The 25,149-nt window shown below is 43.6% G+C and overlaps 1 protein-coding gene, 1 long non-coding RNA gene and 6 other non-coding genes across 9 annotated transcripts in view; 4 read left to right on the forward strand and 4 right to left on the reverse strand.

Annotated features, from left to right (window-relative positions):
* The first annotated feature begins 714 nt into the window (after window positions 1-714).
* Window positions 715-5,625, forward strand: LOC123612194 (uncharacterized). Of its 2 annotated transcripts, XR_006719402.2 has the most exons (4): window positions 715-856; window positions 1,320-1,364; window positions 1,892-1,968; window positions 2,669-5,625. It is a non-coding gene; the product is annotated as an uncharacterized LOC123612194 (long non-coding RNA). The 2 variants fall into 2 exon arrangements; XR_012501266.1 differs by lacking the exon at window positions 1,320-1,364.
* TRNAQ-CUG (transfer RNA glutamine (anticodon CUG)) lies at window positions 4,123-4,194 on the reverse strand. Its single transcript has one exon. It is a non-coding gene; the product is annotated as a tRNA-Gln (tRNA).
* A 3,619-nt stretch (window positions 5,626-9,244) lies between the features above and the next one.
* Window positions 9,245-9,330, reverse strand: TRNAG-CCC (transfer RNA glycine (anticodon CCC)). The gene has a single exon. It is a non-coding gene; the product is annotated as a tRNA-Gly (tRNA).
* A 4,189-nt stretch (window positions 9,331-13,519) lies between these two features.
* LOC105079506 (NBPF family member NBPF6-like protein) overlaps window positions 13,520-25,149 on the reverse strand; it is a 31,302-nt gene continuing 19,672 nt past the window's right edge. Inside the window, exons 6-7 of the mRNA XM_010968258.2 lie at window positions 13,722-13,867; window positions 13,520-13,648 (exon numbers count right to left, since the gene is read on the reverse strand). Coding sequence (XP_010966560.1) covers window positions 13,520-13,648; window positions 13,722-13,867 — 275 coding nt within the window. The remainder of the gene's footprint in view (window positions 13,649-13,721; window positions 13,868-25,149) is intronic.
* On the forward strand, window positions 13,864-13,937 carry TRNAN-GUU (transfer RNA asparagine (anticodon GUU)). The gene has a single exon. It is a non-coding gene; the product is annotated as a tRNA-Asn (tRNA).
* TRNAV-CAC (transfer RNA valine (anticodon CAC)) lies at window positions 17,897-17,969 on the forward strand. Its single transcript has one exon. It is a non-coding gene; the product is annotated as a tRNA-Val (tRNA).
* Window positions 22,831-22,904, reverse strand: TRNAN-GUU (transfer RNA asparagine (anticodon GUU)). Its single transcript has one exon. It is a non-coding gene; the product is annotated as a tRNA-Asn (tRNA).
* On the forward strand, window positions 23,621-23,692 carry TRNAH-GUG (transfer RNA histidin (anticodon GUG)). Its single transcript has one exon. It is a non-coding gene; the product is annotated as a tRNA-His (tRNA).

The raw sequence follows: 25,149 nt of genomic DNA on the forward strand, positions 1-25,149 counted from the left end.
CCCCTACTTTTTCTCTAAGGCCTGCTCTTTTTACTTTCCTTCAGAAGCAGAAAACAGTGGCTTTCTTTTAACCTCCAAGTTGCACCTGACATGCTGCAGTAGCCTGGCAAGTTAGAAAGTTTCCTTAACATCCCTTTTCTTTATATGGCAGTGGGAATTGTACATAAGATTTTTTCTGAGCCAGAATTAATTTTAGCTTTTTCCCTATGTGAAAATATTGAACTACAGTTTTGAAGAAAACCCTAGGTCCAGTGTTGGCAGTTGTGGGGCTTCTTGGCACCCTCCTTCCCAGGATATATTGTTCTTTTGCTTCGTTCTCACATCTGATCCATCAAGTTCTGACCAAACAGAAAAAGTAGGACCACCGAGGGAAGGACTATCGCCCCCTGGTGGCTACTTCGGGAACGGCACTCAGATCCACTCAGCCCAGAAGCTGCTGAGACCTGAGGGGTGCTGGGAGTCGGAGTGGAGTGGAGTAGGGTTGGAGTGTGGTGGTGGTGGTGGGGGTGGGGGTGGGGGTGGGGGTGGGGTGGTGGGGTGGTGGTGGTGGTGGTGGGGTGGTGTGGTGGTGGTGGGGTGGTGGTGGTGGTGGTGGTGGTGGGGTGGGGGTGGTGGGGTGGGGGTGGGGGTGGTGGTGGGGTGGGGGTGGTGGGGGTGGGGGGGTGGGGTGGGGGTGGGGTGGGGGGGGTGGGGGTGGTGGGGTGGGTTGATACTTGAGGGTAGGTCCAAAGAAAACTAAAAAGCGCTGGATGCCAATCGAGTAGAGAACTGCAAAGAGTAGTACGTACGTCCTACTCTTCCCAGGCAGCGGGAGACTTCCTTGCTCAAATATAAAATATCTGAACCAAGACCGAAGGTAACTTTTATTGCCTTACTGATGAGAAAATGGGTTTTTAGAGTTTTTAGCGGACTTCCTCCATTTCAAGGTTGTCTGCACTATTATGCTCTGGATCCCTGCTCGGGGAGTTTCTGACCAAAAGAAGTTGATCGATACTCTAAGAACTGTTTGGATATTGATTTCCAGGCTTATCAGACTTATTACGAAGACCTCGGATTGGGTCTGTGGCTTGGAACCCAACCTCTGGGGGAACCTCCTTTTGAGTCCTGGTGACACCACTTGCCTTCTGTTTGAACTTGGGCCAGCTCCTTCAATGTGCTAGGCCAATTGTGCAAGTGTCACATGAAGATAATAATATACTTTATAAAGTTCTTGTGAAGGCTATATGAGGTAATCTAATAATACACCTAGCAGTGTGTGTGGCTTATATTAAGAGCTCAATTTCATAAAAGCATATTTATATATATCCTTTTCTCTGTAGATATAGCAAAATCACTCCATCAGTATCTACCTAAACTTAACAAAAGTAAGTTTTAAATTTAAGATGTTTCAAAATTTTACATATTTGTTATGCATCATTTGAATTTTATATAATAAGCATATATAATTTTTACAAAAAATTAGAATAACTTAAAAATAGATTTGAGGAAAAATACATTAAAATGTTGACAGTAGTTAATTCCAGGTGGTGGGAATATAGATGACTATTTTTTTCTTTATATAGTTTTCACATTTTTAAATTTAAAAAGTGAATGACCTGGAAGTGAAAGAACAGAATAGACATGGAAGAGGTATGGGGTAGGTGAGAGGAAAAGATAAAGGGGAGGGAAAACCTGATTCTGGCAGCAATTCTGTTTAAGTTGGAGATTTGGGGGAGCAGCTGTTTAATTAAAAAGAATGTTTGGGAGGCAGGTGGGTCAGGATATTTAGGACAGTTTTATGCCTGTTACATGACTCCTCGGTGTTTTTTCAAAAAAAAAAAAAACACAGATTTAAATTTCTTGTCAAGTTTTTTTTTTTTTTTTTTAACCATTTGTGTTTCTCTTTGATTAGGAGCATATCTTGTGGAACCAGGCTGGCTTTGGTTGAAATTCCTGCTTTCAAATCTCACTCACTAACTGAATGACTGGGCAAGTTACTTAACTTTTTCATGTCTCAGTTTCCCGGATGTACTCTGAGGACGATGATATGATACAGGCCTGTTGAAAGGATTAATGAGTAAACCCATGTCAACCTTGTAGACCAGGCCTGGGGACCTAACATCTTACATAGCTCTTGTATTTTTGGGTGCAACACTGCATAAAGACTGGGTGTGATGAAAATGGTTTCTATTTAAGTTACTGATACTTTTCAGTGGCTGTGGACCCTCCTAGAGAAAGTGAAGTAATCCTCTCTGACCAGCAGTAATATCCTGGGCTGGGAGGATCTGGTAGTTTATTAGCTCATCTAATCAGCTCATCAAAAGGGGAATAATAGTCCAGTTCCTGGCTTCAGGAATGTCCCAATAAAAAATTCATGGTTTTACAGTAGAAAACATTTCTACACATGACACAAGACCCAGAATTTTAAAAGAATGACACAAATGACTACATAAAAATTTAAATTCAAAATACAAGCAATGAATTTTTAAAATAACATATATAGTTACAAATCAAAATGACATATGTTTACAAACTTATTATGGAAGACAGTAGGCCCTGATCCCATCCCACATTTCTTTGTTTCAGGGATAACTACTTTCAACTCATGTAACCAACTGTTTGGCTATTTATCTCCTTATCTCTAAGTAAAAATTGTTAAACTCTTTGATTTTCTAATTTCCCACCCCAGGTCCTGCAGACCTGCCTGCAAAGGAAAAACTGGAGTTTGTCTGTTTCCCTACCCTCCAGTCATCTCCAAGGCAGCCGCCAAGGGTTCCACTCACTTGCAAACGAACACGATTCACCTGACCCCTCCAAACCGAACCGGCAAAGGAAACTTCGCAAGAACAAATGCCAGGAGAGCAGCTTCTCGATTTGGGGCGGAACCGCACTCTCGGGGGCATCAGTAAAGGATGGGAGCACCCCAGAGTGAGGAACTGTGGTCGCCCAAACCCAGCGACTGCCCCGCTGCAGTGCTCCCCCAGCTCCGCTCCCTTCCATTCCCTTTCTCCTTTCTTTGTCATTATCTGTTTTCTTCTGCTCTTTCCGTTCCTCGGATTTTTTCGCCGGCCTCACACCTTTCTTTTCACGTCCTCCAAAGTGAGCCCCCCCAAAGACAGCCGTGTCATCAGTCCTTTATAACCACTGAAACTTCCAAAATATAAAAATCAGAGAGATGCTCTTTAGCACCTGGAAGAGAACATTTTAATTAACTATTCAAGTCCATCACAATCCGCATCCGTATTTTTCTACCGAGAAAAGAATGAACGTCTTTCCATCCGGTCCCGTCCTGGGCGTCCTCTCGGTGGAGCAGAGTCGGGGCAGGACGAAGGGAAGCCCGCGGATCGGGACTCGGAGCAGCTCGGGCTCGTCTCACCTTCGCCCCCGGAGACGCTGGCATCCGCAGCCCAGGCTCCTCTTTCTGGCTGAATTTGGGACGAAAGGACCAGATTTCCTTAGCCTGACAGCGGCTTTCGTGTCCAGTGGAGACTTAGGAGGGAGAAATTTTGAATGAAATCAGACAACCTGGAACAGGATCAATTAAAATTCGGAATAAAATAGGACATCTGAATAAAACACAGGACTTCCAATTCAGGTCTGCAACCATCGAGCCGAAAACTTGAGACACAGGCTTTCTCCTGGCTGATCAGTGACATCACTGCCCCTCACACGGCCATTTACTCACAGGGACGATCGCGCGGTTACAAAACGTGCGGTGTGAAGCCCCTCGCTGTGCAGGGTTCAGGGGGCGCAGCCTTTGCCCTGTACTCCCGAGACCCAGGGTGACCCGACGAGAGGGTGGCACTGGCTCTGGCTCTGCGCCCTTGGCGGCCGGGGCGGGACCTCTGATGTCCGGAGCCGGGCCGAGCGGCCCGGGTCCAGTGGGGTCATCCCGGGCTGGGTCCCCCCACCTGCCCACCATGTCCATGTGGACCGCGCCACCGGGAGGAACCGCTTTCCGGGACCCATCCTCCTAAGGAGACCGCAGAGCGTTGGGAGATAGCTGGAGCCGGAGGGACTCGGGTCCACGAGCTTCCTTCCCAGAACCTGGGCTTTCCAGTCCCCAGAGGAGGACGGAGTGGGACGCGGGAGCGGGAAAGCATGCCCCATTTGAGGGATAAAAAGTCGCCAAGTTAAACTGAAAGGTCCCACCGAGACTTGAACTCGGATCGCTGGATTCAGAGTCCAGAGTGCTCACCATTACACCATGGAACCTCCCGCTACACGCTGCTCACGTGTCACCAAGGATGAGTAAGTATTTACTTAGCACCCAGACTTCCCACGGATACTCCAAGGCATTTCTTCTACTGATTCGACGACCTGAATATGGTTGACCGGCGTGGGCGGTCACCGTCTTGCTTTCTCTCGGCTCCTCTTTTCATTGACTTCTCTCATTTCACTGGCACTTCCAGAAATGAGGTAAAATCCACTTTGGGTTTCAGGCCAGGGAAGAACCCCATAAGTCACTGTCATAAACCACATATTCTACCTCAATCTGACAGTTTCCCACCCTGAGGTAAGATTTCTGCAAATCTTAAGTGTGATTTCCCTTTTCTTTGCCTTCACACTTTTCTTGTTGCCCAGAGAGGGCAGATGATCAAGGCAGGACTTGGCATTTTCCTGGGTCCCCTGGCCACTTAGCACTGGTTACACTCCACAGCCGCCACCACCTCCTACATGTACTACATAAAGTATGTCAACAGCAGAGTGGGATTGGGAGGCAGGGAACTCTCCTGTTCTTCTTCACACACGTCTAATTTTGGGGTAAATTTTACTTACAATAAATGTATATTTGTTAGATTTACAATACAAAGTAATCAACCATGTTTAATATTTACGCAAAACACTCAGACAAATGGCCCATAATCACCTGCAGTGACTCAAAATCAACCATATACTGAGGAGGCTACAAGGCAGTGCTCTGACACTTAGGCAGTCACAGACTGTTTCGTCAGAGCTTGAACAAGTCAGTTCTGTTCCAGTTTCTTAATATATCATGACCTAGAAATTGCACGGTTTTTAAAAAGCTTGCATGTATCCAGATACCCAAGACCACTCATTGTGAATCACAGGGTATGTTTATCCTAGCTGTCTTACAGTGTGTACAACATTTATGTACACAGAATACTACCATACTCAATATTTACATACATGCTAGGTATAAATCCATATTATGCCTCAAAATAAAAATCTGTTTATTTCATTTCCCCTTTAGTTCTTCATTTTATCCCAAAGCTGTTTCTTCATTTACTCAATACATAGAGCAGAAAATTAGCATTAAAAGAAAAAAAGCTACTGGCTAAAAATCAGTCAGAAAGATGCCCATTGTTGCTGGGAGACATATTTTGTTCCCAGGAAATGGATTGGGTTACTGAAGGAGGGAGACAAAAGGGTGACTCTTGCGATGAAGAGGAAGTTCACAGCTCAGGGATGAGGAGGAGATGAAACTTCCTTCTGGAAAATCAAGAAGTTGAGCGGCAACAAACAACGCAATGTGCTCCTCCTGGAGAACTTTAACATCAGTCAAGGTTTGTGACTGCAGGAACCAGAAATGGAGTCTGGCTGATATAGGAAGAAAAGGAATCTGTTGAAAGCATGGTGAGAGATGATAGAATGGCCAGGAAACCCAGAGAACCGGGCTCTGACAACGGGCAGGGAGCGATTCAAATGAGGTTAGAACTGCGATGGGTGGAGAGGCGGTGCTTGAGGGACGAAAGTGTGTTGGGTCTGAGAGCCCAGGGCAGGAGGTGGGGATGTGGTGGTGGTGGGAGCTGCAGTGTTGGGGGCTGGTGAACAGAACTAGCCTGGGAATATAACTCTCCCTCCTCCTTCTGCTCCTCTACTGCCTTTTCTCTCTCCCTCCTCTCCCACTCTATCCTCCTTCCTTTCTGTTGCTCCACCTCCCTCCCATCTCCCTGCCTTCCTCGCTTTCTCGTCATCCTTTCCCCAGCCCCTTCCTCTCCCGATCCGTCCGGTCCTCCCGCATCTCCTCTCTCGCTCTTTCTGTCTCTAACGCTCCTCTCCGCTCCTCCTTCCTTTGCAGGTAACGAATGCCCCCGAACATCGTCATAGGTTTGCACAGTCTAGGAGGCAAGTGTGGGAATACTTCCCACAAACGCGAGAAGCATGGATGCCTTCCTCTCTGGTCAGGACTCACCGCGGGTCTTTGGGAGACTGAGGGAGGTGGCTCCCACTTGGGGCGGCTGAGCGTCCACAACCGACTCCCCGACGTTTGCGCGGCTTGGATGCCCAGGAGGCAGGCTTTAGGATGACCCTGGACGACCTGGGGGTGGGGGCGGGGACGAAAGGTAGGGTACCTCTGTTCCAGCACCAGTCACCTTTGACCGGCAAAGTATAGGGAAATGTAATTCGGCTGAAATCCTTCCTTTATACTAAGTCAACCAAGAAAAAGGCGATGGGTCTCAGGGAGGACCACGTCGCCCTCTCGTGGCCACCTCGGGAACGGCGCACAGGGAGCTGCACAGACCCCGAAGCTGCAGATAACCGGGGATGCCAGACAAGGTCAGTTCGAAAGAAAAAGCAGTGCTTAGACGGAAACTCATAGCATTGACTGCCTATGTTAGTAAAGAAGAAAGATCTAAAATCAATAACCTAAGCTTCCACTTTAGGAAACTTGAAAAAGAGGGACAGATTAAGTCCAAAGTAAGCATAAGGAGAGAAAGAATTAAAATTAGAGAAGAAATCAACAAAGTTGGAAATAAAATTAATGGAGAAAAAAATTCATTGAAACCAAAACTGGTTCTTTGAAATGATCAATAAAATTGGTAAACCTCTAGCCAGGCTAAGCAAGAAATAAAGAGAGAAGATACAAAGTCCTATTCTCAGGAATCAAAAACACTCAGTACTGATCCCATGGACATTAAATGATATTAAAGGAATATTATAAACAACCCTCTGTTCACAGATTTGATAACTTAAACGAAATGAACCAAATTCTTGAAAGACACAATTTACCAAACCCACACAAGGAGAAATTAATTATCCAAATAGGCCTGCATCTATTAAATAAATAAACAATTAGTAACCTTCTGAAACAAAGCACCAGACTTAGATGGTTTCACTGGTGAATTCTACCAACTATCTAAGGAAGAAACGATACCAATTCTCTACAACATCTTCCAGAGAATAGACGCTTAAAGGACACTTCTTAACTCATTCTATGAGGCAAGATTTACCCTAATACCAAAGTCAGACAAATGATCCAGGATGTCGAACTAGTCTGCTGACCAACTCCTAAAAGTCAACCCTGGAAGAATTATAGAAGCAAGAAGCGCACAAAGATTACAGGAATTAAAAATTATGACCCTTCATAGAGACTGAAGGATAATATGATCTGTCATATGTGAAAGGTTGATGTTCAGAGGTAGCAGACAGAGGACAAAATGGAGAAAATCATTCCAAGTTCCGCTCTTGCATCTCATTCCAGTGGCTCTGGGTCAGTCATGTTTGTCTTTCTTGTGTGCTTGCTTGACTTTAATGTATTTATTAAAGTGCAGTTGATTTACAATATTTATTAGTTTCAGGTGTAACACATAGTGATTCAGTGTTTTTGTAGATAATACTCCATTTAACATTATTATAAAATACTGACTATATTCCTTGTGCTTGGGTTAATCATTTCTTATCCTCTCAAGAAAGAAATTATCAGTGACATTTACTCAATCTGCCAATGTGACAGCTGCAACTTGACATCTGGAACCCACAAAAGCTTTGCTGAGGAAAATAGCTCATGAACACAGGTGTGGACAAACCAGATGATCCCTGGGCTTTCTTTTTCCTGAGCTTCCCTTTCCAAACCACCAGAGCTAATAATCTTCATGGCCTCCTACTCCACAAGTGCTGTTTGTGTGAGCATAAAAATGATTCCCTAAACAGAAGATTTCCCTGGTGGAGTGCAAAACAAACAGGGGTGATGAAACTTACAGTTGACCCTTCAGTAACACAGGTTTGAACTGTGCAGATCTATCTACATCTGGATTTTTTTGAATACTAAATACTACAGTACTAAATGCCACAGATTCAGACGGAATCTTGGCTAAAACAATAAGGAGGGCCAACTATACAGTTACGCTAGGTTTTCCACTGTGTGTGGGTCAGCGGCCCTAATTCCCGGTTGTTGAAGGATCAGTGCATTTTCTTGTACATGCTGCTCTCCATTTGGGAGCTCATCCTTAGTTTTACTAGGATCACCAGAGACCAAGGCCTGAGGCCTATGTCCACAGGAAGGCCTGAGGCCCCACTACACGGTTCCCCTCCTTTCCCAGTGACTCCTCCCCAGGTATCCCCCTTTTAGGGACCCTTAACTCCTCCCCTCCACTGGGTGTCTGCTGGGTCCTGAGGCTCCTCTCCTTTTCAGAATTTCAGTTCTTGATCCCCACTCCACAGTGAGATGTGACCCAGTGGTTTGCGCAAGATCCAGCAGGAGAATCAAGAATCAGATGACTCTTTGGATCCTAAGGATCTGCCAGGAGAAAGAATAAAAGTAACACTAGTTTGAACCCAAATATGCAAAACCTCACAGACCCATCAGACACACTTGACATTTCAGACATAGTCTCTGCAAAGTCCCTGTGGACACAAACTCTTAATGTGTTCTGCTCCAGAAATAACCTGGGGGGATTAGTCCCCATTTTCTTCCCTTAATGTCTTGGCTAATCCTGGAGGAACAAAAATGACCTGACTTGCCTGAGCAATAAATAGTTCAAAATGTTGGGACCCAGGGAGCAGGCGACCCCAAAATGTGCCTCAATGGCACATGTATCGATTATTTTGAAATAAAGTTACTTGAGAAACAGCCAGAGGAGGGGAAAAATGATAACAAAAAATAATAAAACCTACACTGATTACCCTCTTCTTTCCCCTAAAAGCAGAAAATAAATCTCCCATGTGATGGTATCAACAGAGTTGGGAAACTCAAAGCTAAGAAAGCTGTACAAACAAATTTTGTTACCTCATTAGTCTGTTACCCCAAGAACAAACCTATTTGTTTTGTTAATCTTCACAAATAATTACCTCTTTGTCTAAAAATGGTGCGTAAACAGTCGGCTTCCGTCTCTTAGGACGTCCTATTTCTATGAGCTCATCAGCATGTGTACAAATTAAAAGAATTTTTTCCTCTTGTTAATCTTGTGTCAATTTAATTAGACCAGCCAATGGGATTCAAGAAAGATGAGGAGGAAAAACCTCCCCCTTAGTAAAAGAGAAGAGGAGCTCCCATGCGGGGCTGCACGTGCTCTCAATGTCATGCATTGGCCGGGAATCGAACCCAGGTTTCCCGAACCCAGGTTTCCCGCTTGGGAGGCGAGAATTCTACCACTGAACCACCAATGCAACTGGGTGATTTTTTTCTAGCAAGTTCTTTGAAAAATAATTCTAAAATAGATTTTTTTGCCCCCAGTGTTCTTTTTAACTGCTGAAGGCACAGTCAACAAACAATATATCCCAGAGCAAAGTCTTGCATCAGCGATTTATGTCAGGCAACGCTATAAACTTTTGACATTCGAATCCAAATTTCGGCTTAGAAGAGACCTAGTTCTGAAGCAGACTCTTTACAAGTGGATAGTAGATCTCTGCAGAAAAAATATCAGAAATTCATGGAGCTTCTGCCTCTGGTCCCTATCTGGCGTAGACTGATGAAAAATTCATCCCTTCACTTGCGGACACGTTCTCTTTGACCTCCCCTTGCTTGGTGCCGCCCGCACCCGCCCTTCCCAACCTTGAGACCAACATGGGTTCTTTCTCCCAACTAGGCGTTCAGGATCCAGGGACCATTCGAGAGTCTGGACTACTGGGGCTGTGTCTGAGTTACTGCAGAACATCTGGGTGACAACTGAGTCTCTCTCTTCCTATGCCTATTTTGAGTCCCTGTTAAAAAAGCCAAGAATTGAATCTTGCTATTAAACTCTTATGCCTTACAGAGACCTATACAAAAGCGAATCAATGAAAATTTCACTCCACGATTCCTGCTTTTCCTCATACCCTGTGCTCCCGCCACTCAGAGAGGCCTGTTCAGGGGAGAAAATGGAGAGCAGATGCTAGGATGTAACTCCTCTACCAAATTTAAAGCTTTCTTTTGCTTTTTATCTTCTTCTGATATTCATGTTTTCATTCATTCTTTCTTTTTTTTAATTTAAAATTAGTCTGCTAGAGATGTGTACTGTACTTAAACCGCTTCTGTCTAATAAACTGCTATATCTAGAATTGACTTTTATATCCAGTCTGAGAAGAGTGAATCTATTACAATGACCAGTTATTAGTGTTGTGTCGGGAATTCCTGTCATAGGCTTATTTCTACCACACCATTTTATAGTTTCATGTGTTGTGGTTGTGGTTGTTCTTTGTTTTGTTTTGTTTTGTTTTTTTTAGTTTGTTTTGTTTTGTGTTTAATCTTCCTGTCTTTGTTAATTAGACTGGTCTGCTTGGACAAATTGTTTCCCTATAGTGTTTTTGGAATCCATGTCACTGACGTGTTAAGGACTTCAGCATATGTTTTTTTATCTCATCTTCTCTCTGCATATTTAAGAATAGACTGCCTCTTAAAAACATGCAGTGCTGCTGTGGGGATTTAAAATAACGGAACTGTGGATTGGCTCACTCAAAATCCATTCCAATCTCCTTCTAGTTGAAGAGGTTGAAAAATTAAAAATTAGGTTTCTCCAGTTCTGGTTGAGTTCTGGTTAGAAATTAGATGCACTCAAGAGAGCTGGGGGAAGTGCAGAGAGGCAACCTTCCCACTGCTGTTGCTGGTGGTAAATAAGGTTATGGAACCATTGGTGTTTAGGTGTTTAGATATGCTTATGGTTAGTAGTCACATTCTAGTTTCTAATCACCAGTTTAGCAGATGTGAGGGGTGCTGACATTAGCAGAGTTGAAGCTTCCTCATTTTGGGATGACAGGTAGGGAGGAAAATCATTGGCTTCTACACACTAATGCTTCTACCACTTCTCCCACCCAGGGGCTTGGAGGAGAGAATTAGGAAGGTGAAGGGAGGAAAGCACTAGAGCATAGCAAGAAAATACTGTGAATATATTTACATAAAAAATATAAAGCAGAAAAAAATATATAAAGCAGGTTTCTGTGATGTCATATTGTTTGTGAGTGCACCATGATTCTCTAGTGTTTAGTATTTTCAAGCCTGATGTGTTCAGGAGATGAATTTAAGATGAATCATAAATTTAAAAGTGAAAATTCAATATCTAGAGCTCCCAGAATTAAATATAGGATACTATAGTCACAATCCTGGGCTAGGAGAGATTTCTCAGAGAACAAAAATGCCTTAATGATAAAAGAAAAAGTATATACATAAATTTGATTTCATAAAAATTTTTAAAAGAACCCTTATGTTCATTTAAAAAAAACTGTCATAAGAAAGTGGAAAGGCAAGCCAGCTTGGGAGAAGTTAGTTGCAATACATTTATCTAAAAAATGACTCAAATTCCGAATATAAAAAGTATTTAGACATCAATAAGAGAAAGTCCAGTCATCAATAAAAGGAACAGGCTCTTTGGACTAGTGGCTGATTCCAAGACTGGGGCAGGAAATGCACAAGCTGAGCCAGGAGCATCTAGCAGTACCAAGAAGCAGGGAAGTGCTGAAGAAAAAATAAACACATTGAAAAACAAAAAAAAAAAAAAAAAAGAAAAGAAAGAAAAACCCCACAATGATGAGGGTATACCAAAGGGACAGAAGACAACTGAAAAAGCTCACAGTGGCTGAAAATGGAACAGTTTGGGCAACAACATAAATAAAATAGTGTTGTATTTTAACCCCACAGTGTAAAATAAGTATTCACTAGTCCATTCTGATATAAATACATAAATAAGAAAATAGAAAAATGTCCCATGCAGAAGTATCCCAAGTAACTTATGTACTCTACCCTCCTTAAGTGTGGGCTACTCACAGTGATTTCTTTCCAAAGAGGCAGCATGGAAGTGGGGTAAAAAGAATAACTTTATTTGGGAGAAACCTAACAAACACTACCTCAGCCAGAAGATCAAGATAAACATCACAAGTGTGATGTCATGTCGATAGTACATTCCCACGAGACAAAGTCACGAGAATGGCACTTACTTCCCCAAACCCAGAATCCTGGTCTAGTCATAAGAAAAACATCAGCCAAATTCAAATTGAGGAACATTCTAAAAAAATAGCTGACCAGTATTCCTGAGACTTTTCAAGGTCATCAGGGCCAAGGAAATTCTGAGAAACTATGACAGTTAAAAGGAGTGTTAAGAGACATAACAACTAAATGAACGAGGTATCCTGGGTGGAATCCTGAAACAGAATCAGGGCACTAAGTAAAAACTAAGTAAATCAGAATAAAATATGGACTTTAATTAATAATAATGTATTCATTCATTCATTATGACAAATGTATCATTGTAATGTAAGATGTTAACTGTAGGGGAAACTGGGTGTGGAGTGTATGAAAATTCTCTGTACTATCTTCTAACTTTTCTGTAGACTTACTCTAATAAAAATTATGTAAAAATTCAAATAAAAGTCAAGCCTATTAAAGGTGGAAAAAACACTTGAACCAAGTCTCTTCACAAAAGATTTCTTTTGCCAAAAGGCATCAGAAAGTACTCTCAACATCATTACTCATCAGGGGATCACAAATTTACCTGCTATACCACTACACACTTATCAGAATGGGTAAAATTTAAGAGACAGAGAACAACACCTACTGACAGGAATGTGCAGCAATTGTGCCCCTTGTTGCTGGTAGTGAGTAAAATAAGGCAACTATTCTGGAAAACTAACAGTTTGTAATAAAGTTAAAATGTAAGTACTCCACGATCTAGCAATTCCACTACTAGATTTATACTCAAAAGAAATGAACCCACAAGCCCATAAAAAGGCTTATACAAGAATATTTATAGCCACCTTATTCACAGTATCCACACCTGGAAACAGCCCAATTGTCCATCACTGTAGTGTATTCACACATTGTAATAACACTCATTGGTTAATTCCAAAATGACCTACTGATACACACAACAAAATGGATCCATCTCAAAACCATTATCTTAAGTTAAAAAAAAAAGCCAGACAAAAAAGTATATTCAGTTGTGAGAATGTCAAGAGCAGGCAAAATTAATCTGTGAAGATAGAAATCAGAATGGTGATTGCCTAAATGGGGGTAGGGTGAGGACTGATGGGAAAGGAGCACTAAAATTTTTAACTGATGAAAATTTTCTCTAACTTGATTTCTATACTGGTTACTTTTATCAAAGTTCATCAGGCCATGCATTCTATGTGCATTAAACTTCAGTTATCTACTGTTAGCAGAAAATTGGGGGGTGGGGAACGTTATCAGCTCGACAAGGTATCAATCCAACAAGTCCTAAGAGCACCCTGGTGAGTGGCAGACCCTGTTCCGGCCACACAGACACAAGGGCGACCACCAGGGCGACCACCAGTGCGACCTCTGCCCTCGTGGAGCTCGCGTGATGGACACAGGAAGCCCAAGCACCACAGCGGCCCCGGAGGCCTCTTGGAGGGGTGGCCAAACTCTCATTCACGGGGTGTAGGCGAGGAAACGGGCAGAGCCACCACGGGAGCCCAGCGGGTGTTCTGCTTCCCCTCCACTCCTTGCGGTCCGGGTCCCCAGGGTCCCGGCTGAGGGTGGGTCCGGGGGCGCTGGCATCTGAGGCGGGTAAGGGGCAAGGCGGAGTGAGGCCATTCTGCTGCCCTTTTATTTTCGGGATCACCTAAGGCACCAGTTTCAAACGGGTAAACGATCCGTCGTTCTCATCTTTTCGATTTTCCGAGGCTTTGGAACTTGCACCATTTTCCTGCGAGACAGCCTGGGAGTTAGTATGTACCTCCTCCACGGAGAGTCCAGAGGAGCCTTCCGTCGCAGTCTCTGTAGCGCAATCGGTTAGCGCGTTCGGCTGTTAACCGAAAGGTTGGTGGTTCGAGCCCACCCAGGGACGATAGGGTTAGGTTTTAAAATCTGTTCAAGGCATTCCATTATGATTATTACCTGTACGTTTGCTCACATAAAATTTACCATCTCCCGTTCTGTGTCTTATCCATCTTACTTCTGCTGCCAGTCAGGGTCACCCCTTCTTTTCAGAGCTATTCTCACAAAACATCTTCTGATAGTGTGTTTGACCCTATACCTGTGTAACTCAGGAGCTCCTGAAAAAGACTTACGAATCCTCCTTCTAGTGAGGTAAAATCTTTATTCTACCCTTTATCGATTTAGACAAGCAAAATTTTATGTGTCTCGAGTTTTCCAACCATAATAGGAGACCAACAGTTACTAACTGCTCTATCAATAATGTTATCAGTGAAATCACCATCATAATTATCCTGTGCATTATTTTCAATGAAGGCTTTTCTTCCATGGTTTGTGTGTTATGTATTTAACTCTTGAAATTAAGCTGGTTTGATGGTTTTATGCAACCGTCATTATTGTCCACATACCTGTGACCGCTTGGGCAGGCATTTCTACAGTGTAGAGAGCTGGTAGTGCAATTGCTATACTTCGTGTTCATATGCTTCTAATTTTAGTAAATCCTGCAAATTTGCCTTCCCCAGAGGTAGGACACGATTATATTCCAATTTCTTTTCCAACTTTTCTTCTTTTACCTGCCAGCACAATGCTCTTTCTATACGTCTATTTATACTCTAATAAAGGGAGTGGTGCCCTCCTGACTTAACTAAGGTGGGGGGTACAGCAGAGGGACATTGTGGACGTTACAGAGACCTTCTATTGCATATGGATCCAGGGATGACTGGCCAGAACAATCTCTTGAGGACTTCCTGCCCAAGCAGCTTATTCAGAGAGAGAAATGTCGCTGGTCCCAGATGTTTTCTCCTCCTCCCTTCCTCTCTTTTCTTTATAAATTTTGGTTATGCTTTTAATTTGATGAAAACAATCTAATGCCTGTTCTCCCTCCTATTAAATGGGAATTAGCATGCAAATACCATCTCTATATTATTCTTTGACAGTTTGTTTATCTTAATGCCTTTCAACAATTTAAATAATTTATATATTTTCATATATAATGGCATTTTAAAAGCTTATATTATGTGGATTTTTTTAAATCGAAGTTACTCAGAAAAATTAGATTGGTTTAAAAATTTTGGTCTAAAATGTATATTTTTTCAGATTATCACAAAATGTATAAAATAATCATAGCATAATAGTCTAGTATATAAATTTTGGGTTTATTTTTGGCTTGAAAATCTAAATTAAGCTGCACTTTAAAAATTTCCTATACTGGACGCACTTGTCAAACAAGCAAACATTATATCCAGTAAGTATTTAAACACCTGAAAATTTAAATTTATATGTTCAAATATATTAAATACACTAGGAAATATCTTTAAAGGGGGAATTAATACTTATAATTCTAGAAACCAGAGAACTCAATTATTCTACTTATAATTTTTGGTAAATGTTTTCGTATCATCTAATATACGATTCCATAAAAATCAATGTGATTCCAACATTCTCATGCTCCATTGTATGTCAGCCTAAATGACAATTTCAAGATCTACAGTTAACTTTAATCCTTTGACTAATATTACATTGATTTGATACATTATTTAATCTTTGGTTGTCTGCATACTTTCTTTCTTTTTCCTTCCTCTTTGCTCTAATTTCCTGATAGGTTGTCTGACAACAGAAATACCACTTTACTTGGGGAATGCTGTAGTTTGCTGGGTTCACACAATTTGCTGTCCTCAGATTTTTGACTTTCCTTCACTATATGATAGCTGATTACTTACTTATATGTGCCTCACCACCATTACCTTCAGCTGACCTCCAGCTGTTAATACCATGTCAAAGAGAGAACAAAGTGTTCATGATCAAATCTGCTCTTTTAAGAATAATTATGAGCCAAAGAAGGGTGGAGGGATGAAATGGAGAAATGCTGATGAGGAAAGTAGTTCCATTAGGTTTAACTATCTCCAAGGTGCCAAAGGGAGGGCACTGGCAGGTATTCCATATAAAGGAGTCGCCACATTCACTTCGCAGTTAACCTTTCAAGAATTGTTTCAGCGTCCACATATAGCCAAAAACATTTCCTTCATTAGTCAGTCAGCTTTGTCAGATAACCATCTAGATAAGCTGTCAGATCATCTGTTTACCAAGGAAAAGAAAAATAGAACTCCCCATTCTTGAGCCTTCTGTGGTTTTTTTTCTTTCTCTTTTCTGGCTTTTATAAATCTTGTTTTTGTCTTTACTTAATGACAACATTCTAATAACTTTCCCCCATTTTTATAAGTAAACTTGTGACTTAACTGATTCAAAATTTCTTTACCACTAATATTGAAATATAATTTTCATATTGTCTGTATATGCAGCATAGGTAGCTTTAATACATATTCCGGGATGAAGACCCCTCCATGGAAAACTGAGCCTTTAAACAGTTGGAAGATAGGTCCTTCTCAGTCTTTAAATAGCCAGTTTCCAGTTATGTATAATTAATGAACTCACCATAATTCTCTCTGTGTCTAAACCACTTTGTCTCTCCATTCTGGTCCGAGTGTCCCATCTTCTGTGTCTGCTGAATCAGGGAGGCTCACGGTGCTTTTGCTTTGCTTAAGGATGCTCTTTTCCTCTGAGGAGGGGCTCGAGGGATGAAGGACTGAAGGCATCCAGAGTGGAAGCCCCTCAGGTGCCTGAGCTTCACTGGGCTTGGCTGTTTGGCTTCCACTGAAGGCCAAGACTTCTCCATGATCCCTCAAGTCCTACCTCAACACATTTTTCTTACCCTTTAAAGCCATTGTTTCTGTAACTTCCATTCTTATTCTGCAGTCTTGTCTGTGAACAGAGAAATTAGCTTTGAAAAATTCAATAAATCACTGCTGGTGGGAATCAAAAGCAGTTCTTGGGGATGGAACAAATATTTTATCACTGTTAGCACTTGCTGACATGACTGTCTCTTAATCCACACAAAGAATGCATAGGTAGATGTGATCTCCCACCAACCAGAGCCTCGATTCTTGCTCTTGTCCCAAGAACCTTCAAAAACAAGGGAACTCCTACAAAATACAATACTGGGGCCCACACAGTGCTCTAGTGATATCAATCAGACTGGTGAGGAAACATGTGAAGCCACCATCTGGGCACAGCTGTGTGATCAGCCAAGGCAGTTGAGACCCCACTGTGAGAGAGTAGGACTGGCTGAGGCTCCTGGTCCCTTGGTGAAGATGTGGGGATCTGATAAGGAAGCAAAGGCAGCTGCAGAGATGCCCTCTCCGGGCTGAACTGACATTCAACTGTATCTAAGCAGGTGGAGAAGGCCATCCAGCATTGTTATTATGTGTGAATCTAGTTAAATATGTTTATTGCTATAAGGATTAAAGCTGATGATTTTATGGTAAAACAATTATTCTTCAATCTGTGCTCTCTATACAGTAGCCACTAGCCTCATGTGGGTATTTGGGTATTTAAATTTAAATTAATTACCTAGTATGCAGTTAAAAATAAAAATAAATATTCAATTTCTCCGCACTAGCCACATTTCAAGCACGCAATTGCCACATGTGTCTCCGTGAAAAGGGCCACCGAGGGGCGGGTCTGCAGCCCAGAGGGGCAGCGTCCACAGTCCTGGGCGGAGGGGTCGCCTGCCGCTCAGAAGCGCATAAACCCGCTACTTCTGCAGCTTCCAGGCCACTCTTGGACTAGGCGCTTAGTTGTGGAACTGGAGATCCTGCGTTGGGTGTGGGGTCCCAAGCTAGATTGGGGGGGGGGGCGCTGAAGGTCCTCGCTTCTGGGAAGGCGTGGAGACCTAAGCCAGGGCTTCTGGGAAGCTACAGTCCCCTTTGCTGCCTGAGAGATCACTGAAACTCCCAGAATTATTCTTCAGTTTAAAATAATGGTGACCAGGATAGGGTTTTCCTGGAGATACCCTTAAATGCAAGTACCTGCGTCGTTTCCGTAGTGTAGTGGTTATCACGTTCGCCTCACACGCGAAAGGTCCCCGGTTCGAAACCGGGCGGAAACAGGTCTATTTCTTTTGTGAAATTTACCTTTGTATTATTAAAGCAAAAAGGGTCCAAAGGCATGAGATAATACTGCGGACGCAGCTGCATTTTCCTTCCCCAGGAAACACAGAAGACCTTCCCTTACTACCTGAAAGCCTACTCCGCACTAGGAACCAGGCCCCCTTTCTCTGCTCTCAGTCACTTTAGATGCCAGTTAGTCCAAGGAGGGCACAGGACACAGCCGACTTCAGGTTAGCTTTACATCTGGAAATTCCCTCACCTTCTCACCTGGAGCCTAAATCTCCTCTATACGCTGACACGTATTAAGTCTCTGAAAACCACGAAGTTCACCCCTGTGAAGCACACTTGGCTTTCCCGCACCTCAGCACACCTGCGGAACACGTTGATTTGCCTGACAGAACAAAAGAGAAGTAACCCTGCACCGAGGGTTCGAGTCAAAGACGCGTAGTTGAGAATTTCAGGCTCCACGAATTGAGCTGGTCGGGGAGGAAAAGGAGCCAGTACCCCTGCCGTCATCGGGAGCGCCCCTGGACTGAGGACAGAGGTCAGCAAGGAGACCCATCCGCTCATCTCCCGCTGAGAGCCAGGTCTGCGCCTGACTTAAAAGGAAACCGAGGTTCAGAAAGAGAGAATGACCTCGGCTCTGCCGCGGACAGAGACGTAGCTGGACTAGGAGGCAACCCAGCCGGTTACCACGTGCGGCCTGGCCTGGCCTGGCCTCGGAGCAGAGAGCGTCGCCCACAGCGGGAGAGGGGAAGGGTGACGAGCAGCGGGCCAAGGGCCGGGAGCCTTGCACAGCTGCATTCAGCCCTGGGCCGATGGGAATCCCTTCTCTCCTGCTCTCCACATGCCTCAGATTTAATGTTGACTTTCCCAGTTTTCTCCTGGAGACCCTAAATAGGGGCTAATATAGTTCCCTCTGGTGGTCTAGTAGCTAGGGTTGGGCGCTTTCACCACCGCGTCCAGGGTTTGATTCCCAGTCAGGGAAGTGCTAATTTTGCTGGATCTCTGCACCCCGCTAGCTTCACTTCATCTCTAGAAGTGTGATGTTCAGATGCAGAAGATTCTCTGCACTGAATTCTTAAGCTGATGAGTTTAGGCCCCAGGGTCCAAGGCCCCTCCCAGGCTGGGAGAGGTGAGATGTGATAAGCATATTAGCCAGCCACTGGCCTCCTCTCCTCTCCTCTTATCTCTTCTCCCGGAAACCTATCGTCTCCCTCTCAGAGTGCCCATCTAAAGAGAACTTAGGACTTGAGTAACAATTACTCCTTAAAAAACAAAAACAAAACAGAAACATACAAAAATTAGTAACAGCATATAATCTTCACCTAAACGCACTAGTTAACATCTTCCCAAATTTGCTTTCTCAATCTCTCCATATACATGAGTTACACTACCTTTTGAGAGTAACTTGCAGACATCTCAACTCAAGATCACTGCTTAGGGGACTGTTGCTCCTTTCCTTTGGCAAGTCCCTCAAAACCAGCTTCTGCAGGACCTGTCCTCCAAGGTCATCAGAAGGTTTGTCCTTAAGTGAAGGTCCATTATTGCCTGGTTCTCTTCAGGCTGTGAAGAAGTTTCAGAAGGAGATTAATTTGGCCTTCCTCAATGGTGCAGGCAAGGCGCTCCCTGTGCTTGCAGGAACACGACTAGGTTGTCATTCCCCCAGCACTAGTTGCCCTCCAGACAGCCTGGTTTGTGGTGGGCAATGGGTCTTGAGTCAGCCTGAGGGCTAGAACTGCTCAGCTTGGGAGAGACCCTTCAGTGAAAGACAGCCTCCCCCTTGGTTCTTGCCTAGCTCTCTGTGTCCTGCTAGCAGTAAAACAAAATTATTTACAACAAATAACTTTACTCACTTCCCCCTCCTTTCTCCCCTCTCCCCTCTGGTAATCATTACTCTGTTCTCTGTATCTATGTGTTTGTTTTTGTATGGTTGGTTTGTTCATTCGTTTAAAAACATTTTTAGAGAATATTTCATGCATAGTGAAATCACATGTTATTTGTCTTTATTTATCTTATTTCACTTAGCAAAATACCCTCAAGTCTATCCATGGTGTAGGAAATGGCAAGATACTCCATTGTATATACATGCCACATCTTCTTTATCCTTTTATCTGTTGATCGGCACTTGGGTTGTTTCTGTATCTTGGCTATTATAAATTATGCTGATCAGTACAATGGAAATGTTACTTCCCTTTGGTGGAAGTGATGTACCTTATGGAATCAGAAGCGTCCTTCCAGCCAGTTTTGACTGCCATTTCTCCTCAGCCCCATGGTGAATGCAAGGGCTTTCAATTTTTACTACTCAGAGCTAACTTCACAGACACCAGCAGTGTCACTTCAAATTTCTCTTTGTAGGAAAAGCAAATATTCAAGTGTTAGTTTTCTAAGATTGTTTTCTACAAACAAACAAACAAACAAACAAAAACACAAACCTGGAGTGGACAACAAATGCTCTTCTTTGGGTTGATTTGTATCCAGGGAACAAGCCTGCCGTAATTTAAACGATAGCACAATTCTCCATCTAGCTCCTGTATCTGAGAGAGAGGGCCAGGGGCTTGAAGAAGGACATACTCCAGGAGGGCAGGAATAAATGAAAATCTGATGAGAGGAAGCAGAAGGATGGTGAGGCAAGTGGGACAGAAAACTGTGGCCTCCAAGGTGATTCAAGTCTAGTTTTGTTGAGAAACCAGGAAGTACAACTACTTTACCTAATATGTGCAGGAGGGAGTAAAATGTGTGTTTGTGTGTAGGGGCACAAGAAAGTGGGATGGTAGCAGAGACCCAGTATGCTGAAGTCCCCAGTCATAAGTCTTTGTGGGGTGCCATTGTTCTACTGTGTTTAGCATTGTTGTAGTGACACCCTCGGTTAGCATTCAGATCATAAATGGAATGGTTACAGATTATCTGGAATTGGATCTTGGACTCGATTATAGTTGAAATTATTAATGACCCTAGTGTCGGTGAACACTGTCAGTCCATGACATGCAGCAGCAAAACATTTTCCCGAATCACCTTCTGTATATACCTGTATATAGGTTTCCACAGAAGGCAAGGGTTAGAATGGCCAAATAGTTGCTGACATAGAACATTTTAGTCAAGATATGAGTATGATGGGTTGAATAACTGCATGTAAACAGGAGGAATTGGGGAAACAAAATGATGAGCTCAAAGTTCTAAGATCCTAGCTCAAGATTTAGGTTAGGGAACTGAAAGCTTCTATTTTTATCTTATTTTTTAAAAAAACAAACAGACACAAACTTAATACCTTGTTTAATAGTATAAGTCTAGACCTGCATTCTGCAAAGGAAATCTAAATTGAATTCTCAACATCACAGGATCTGTTATGTTCAAGTCAGGACATTTATTAAGAAGGACTGGTATCATTGGGATGGGGTTGTATGGGCAGATTCTGATGAAACTGGGGCTCTTGAAATCCTAAACTGCACCGAGCCTCAGGTTACTTGAGAAGCAGCCCTTCCTCCCTTGTTTGAAGAGGTTACCTGAAGTAGGTTACCTCCACTTACCTAAAGAAGCTCTAAGGTCTCCCTCTGAGGTTAAAGTAGTTGACTTACATGGGTCTGCTGATCCTCCTCAGGACCTCCTGCTACCATGTACCACAGCTTTAGACCCACAAGCAGACTCATTTGGGGGAAACAATGACAGAAAACTTTCCGTTTATAATGAAGAGTATAAACCACTGACCCAAGGAGTCAAACGAACCCCAAGCACGGTAAATATGAAGAAAACCGCACCTAGTCACATAATAATTAAATTGCTCATATCAATTGGAGAAAAAAAATCACAAAAGCAGCCAGAGGAATAAGACATAAGATTTAAGAAATATCAGATTTCTCATCTGAAGCACTGCAAGTGAAAAGGACAGTGGAGAAACATCTTTAAAGGACTGAGGGAATAAAAGTTAACATAGAATTCTATGCCTCTTCCCCTCAAAAAAGTCTTTGAAGAAATGTTGAAAGACTTAGTTACCGGGAGACCCACACCACAAGAAAGGTTAAAGGAGTCCTCCCCACAAAAGAAAACTCACACCAGATGGAATTCTGGATGCACAAAAAGGAATGAAGGGCAGGGGACATGGAATCTACATGAGATAATATGTAAGATTTTTTCTTGTTAATTAAATCTCTTTTAAAACATGGGACACTAAGCAAAAGTAATAACCTTGGATTGTGGGGTTTATAACACGCAAAATAAAATGCATGACAATAGCATAAAGGCAGGCAGGGGAGACATGTGAACACCTATGGCATTGCTTGAAGGCAGATTGTGAGTTACAGACGTGTGCTACAAAGGCTAAAGCAGTCGCTGAAATAACAGAGAATTCCATCGACTGCTGAAAACCTTCATTGGCATATTATAGCTAATAAGCCAACCAAGGTGAGAAAATGGACCATATGTACAAAACCATGTAAACTCCTTCATAGAATGAACAATTGCCCTTTGGGCACGCTACCCAGAGACATGTGTACAAGAATCATGACTGTAGTATTATTTGTAGTAACAAAGGTATAGAAGTCAATTAATTTCATATATATAAAGGGTTAAACAATGGATGAAACTTCACTGAAACTCGTTTCTAGTCGAAAGTTGAAGCTTCAACTGGGGTTGAAGCCGGAGGTAACACTCCATTCTTTCGAGGAATCCTGGACCGCAAGTGCCTGTTTCCCTGCAGAGCTCTCCTGGGAGGATCAGCGATGGTCTCGGCTTAGGTTCTCTTGTTGTGGACAAGACACAGATGACAAGGCAGGCAATGGAGGCTTCCATTCAGGGTTAGATGAAAGGACGTGCAGCCCAGAAACATAGCAAACCGTTGAATCAGGTCCTAAAAAAGCCGAGGCACGTCCCTGGGTGGGCTCGAACCACCAACCTTTCGGTTAACAGCCGAACGCGCTAACCGATTGCGCCACAGAGACACACAAGGACAGTCCCCCCTCCCCTCCCCCTTCGCAATGAAGAGCAAGCTCTCCTTCCACGCTGGGCTGAGCCACTCGTCCTTCTCAGGACCGCGGCGCCCTTTCCAAAGCCTCGGAAAACCGGAGAAGTGGAGTCGACGCGGCCTGTTGGTCCGGTGGGAACGTGCTTTGGGCGATTCCGAAGGCAGAGGGGCAGCCGAGCGTCCCCGAAGCGCCTGGCTCCACATCTGCTTCAGATGCCAGCGCCCGGGAGACGCCCGGGACCGCGACCTCCAGACCTGAGACGAGTGGGGCCGGAGGGAAGCCGAGCGCCGGGTGGGCTCCATGATGCTCCTCTGGGTTCTTTGCTCCACCTTCACCCGACTGTCCGCGCCGCAGGCGCTGCCCTTACTCTACACAGCAGCGGTCGGTGGGGCGGGAAGGGAAAGGGGATGGGGAAGGTTGGTCAAAAGAGGAAATATTAAGAGGAGGGGGGAAAGCAGGGGCGAACAGGACAAAGCAAAGATAATTCCCAGGAGACCTGTGCAGAGAGGCACAGCCTGGATGCAGGGGAGATGAGAAATACATCAGAATGAGGAGGGAATAACGAAGGGAGGACCTAAAAGAAACGGACTCCTACCTGCTGTTGTCCAGCAAGAAAGCAACGCAGTAACTGGAATGGGTTTCTGTCAAAATTAGTAGAGCAAAGCAATTTCCTGTCGCCGGGTCGGTGGCGCGCCGTGATCGTATAGTGGTTAGTACTCTGCGTTGTGGCCGCAGCAACCTCGGTTCGAATCCGAGTCACGGCAGTGTTTCCCTTTTGCACTTACAACCGCATAGACTGCGCAGCACCTCTCGCTGGCCATGAAGTGCAGTAAGCTCAGGAGGAGGGAGGGCAACCCAACGGAGCACTAGGTTGAAGCTCTCTGCACGTGCTCTAGGTCCCACCATTTAAGAGAGAATATCTCAAGGTCAGGTTCAATCTCTAAATGAGCGTTGTGTGTACCTTCCACAAAGGAAATGGTCATCATATAAGGATCTTTTTTTTTTTCTCTTCTGGGTGGATATATTTCAAACATCAGTGAGGCCTTTTTACACAAAAATAGAACAGACTTTAAATAGTTGATAGTGTACTCCAGTCTGGTCATTGTCTAAACCAGACTCTCGGACATCCGACTGCCAATTTTTAAACTAAAAGCAAATTATTACGGTGTGTTTACCAGAACAAAATGCACAAATCATTAATGGGTGGCTATTTGAATATTGAAATGTGTGATCATCACCAGGATCAAGGTATAGATCAAGGCATTTTTGGCATCCAAGCATGGCCCTTTGATACACTTTCCAGGTAATGCCCATCCATGCCCTGCTACTTTACACTATTCTGATGTTTACCCCGCAAATTAGGCTTATCCTTTCCTCAAGTTCATGTGAAAGAATACACAATTTTCTATCTAGCTGTTATCAAGCAACATTGTATTTTTGATATATATGTATGTACATATATGTACGTATCGCACTAAAGTAAAACTACACTACAAATGATGGACATTTGGATAATTTCAAACTACAGCATTGGGAAAGGCTCATATGAATACCTTTCTACTATAATTTGTGGATATGAGACGACTGTCCATTAAAAGTAAGGGCGCCATGGATAGGAATTTGGCAAGGAAAGCAAAAGCAGTGTCCTTCTATCCTAAAGATGCTAAAGAGGAGGCGTAGGGGAGCAGTGAGACAAGTCAGAAGAAAGTAGAGTTTTTACTGCCACTGAAGGACATATCCTCTTTCATCATTTCTCTGCTCTCCAAGGTTCCCTGAGGGAAGGATGGGTCAATGGAAACATCACTCCAAAGTGGTTCAGTGTATAAATTCTGGGCTCTACTGGAGCACTTTCTGGGCATCTCCTCTGGGTAATATTCAACCCTGCAGGATTTCCTTTTGTTCCCTGAGGAGCAGTGGGAGAGATGCCAACTTGGCCAGTGACTCAGGGCCCTCGAGGAGAAGTGATAATTCCAGGCCCTCATTTCTGCCAAGAGAACCAACAAAGCAAGGGGTTGCTTCCGGCCACCACAAGTTCTCTGTCCTCCAGTTGTTAGAAAACATTGATTCAACTCCCTCCCCAAGCACTTGAGAGGTGTTGGGACATTTCTGCTTGTTGGGAGGGGGACATACTATCTTGAAGGACACCACTGGGATGCAAGAGGGGAAGCCAGATGAGAGGCCATGGAGCTGGCTAGGCCTGGAACAGAAAGGGCATGCTTGC

Source organism: Camelus bactrianus, chromosome 21 (genome assembly GCF_048773025.1).
Source record: "Camelus bactrianus isolate YW-2024 breed Bactrian camel chromosome 21, ASM4877302v1, whole genome shotgun sequence".
NCBI lineage: Eukaryota > Metazoa > Chordata > Mammalia > Artiodactyla > Camelidae > Camelus > Camelus bactrianus.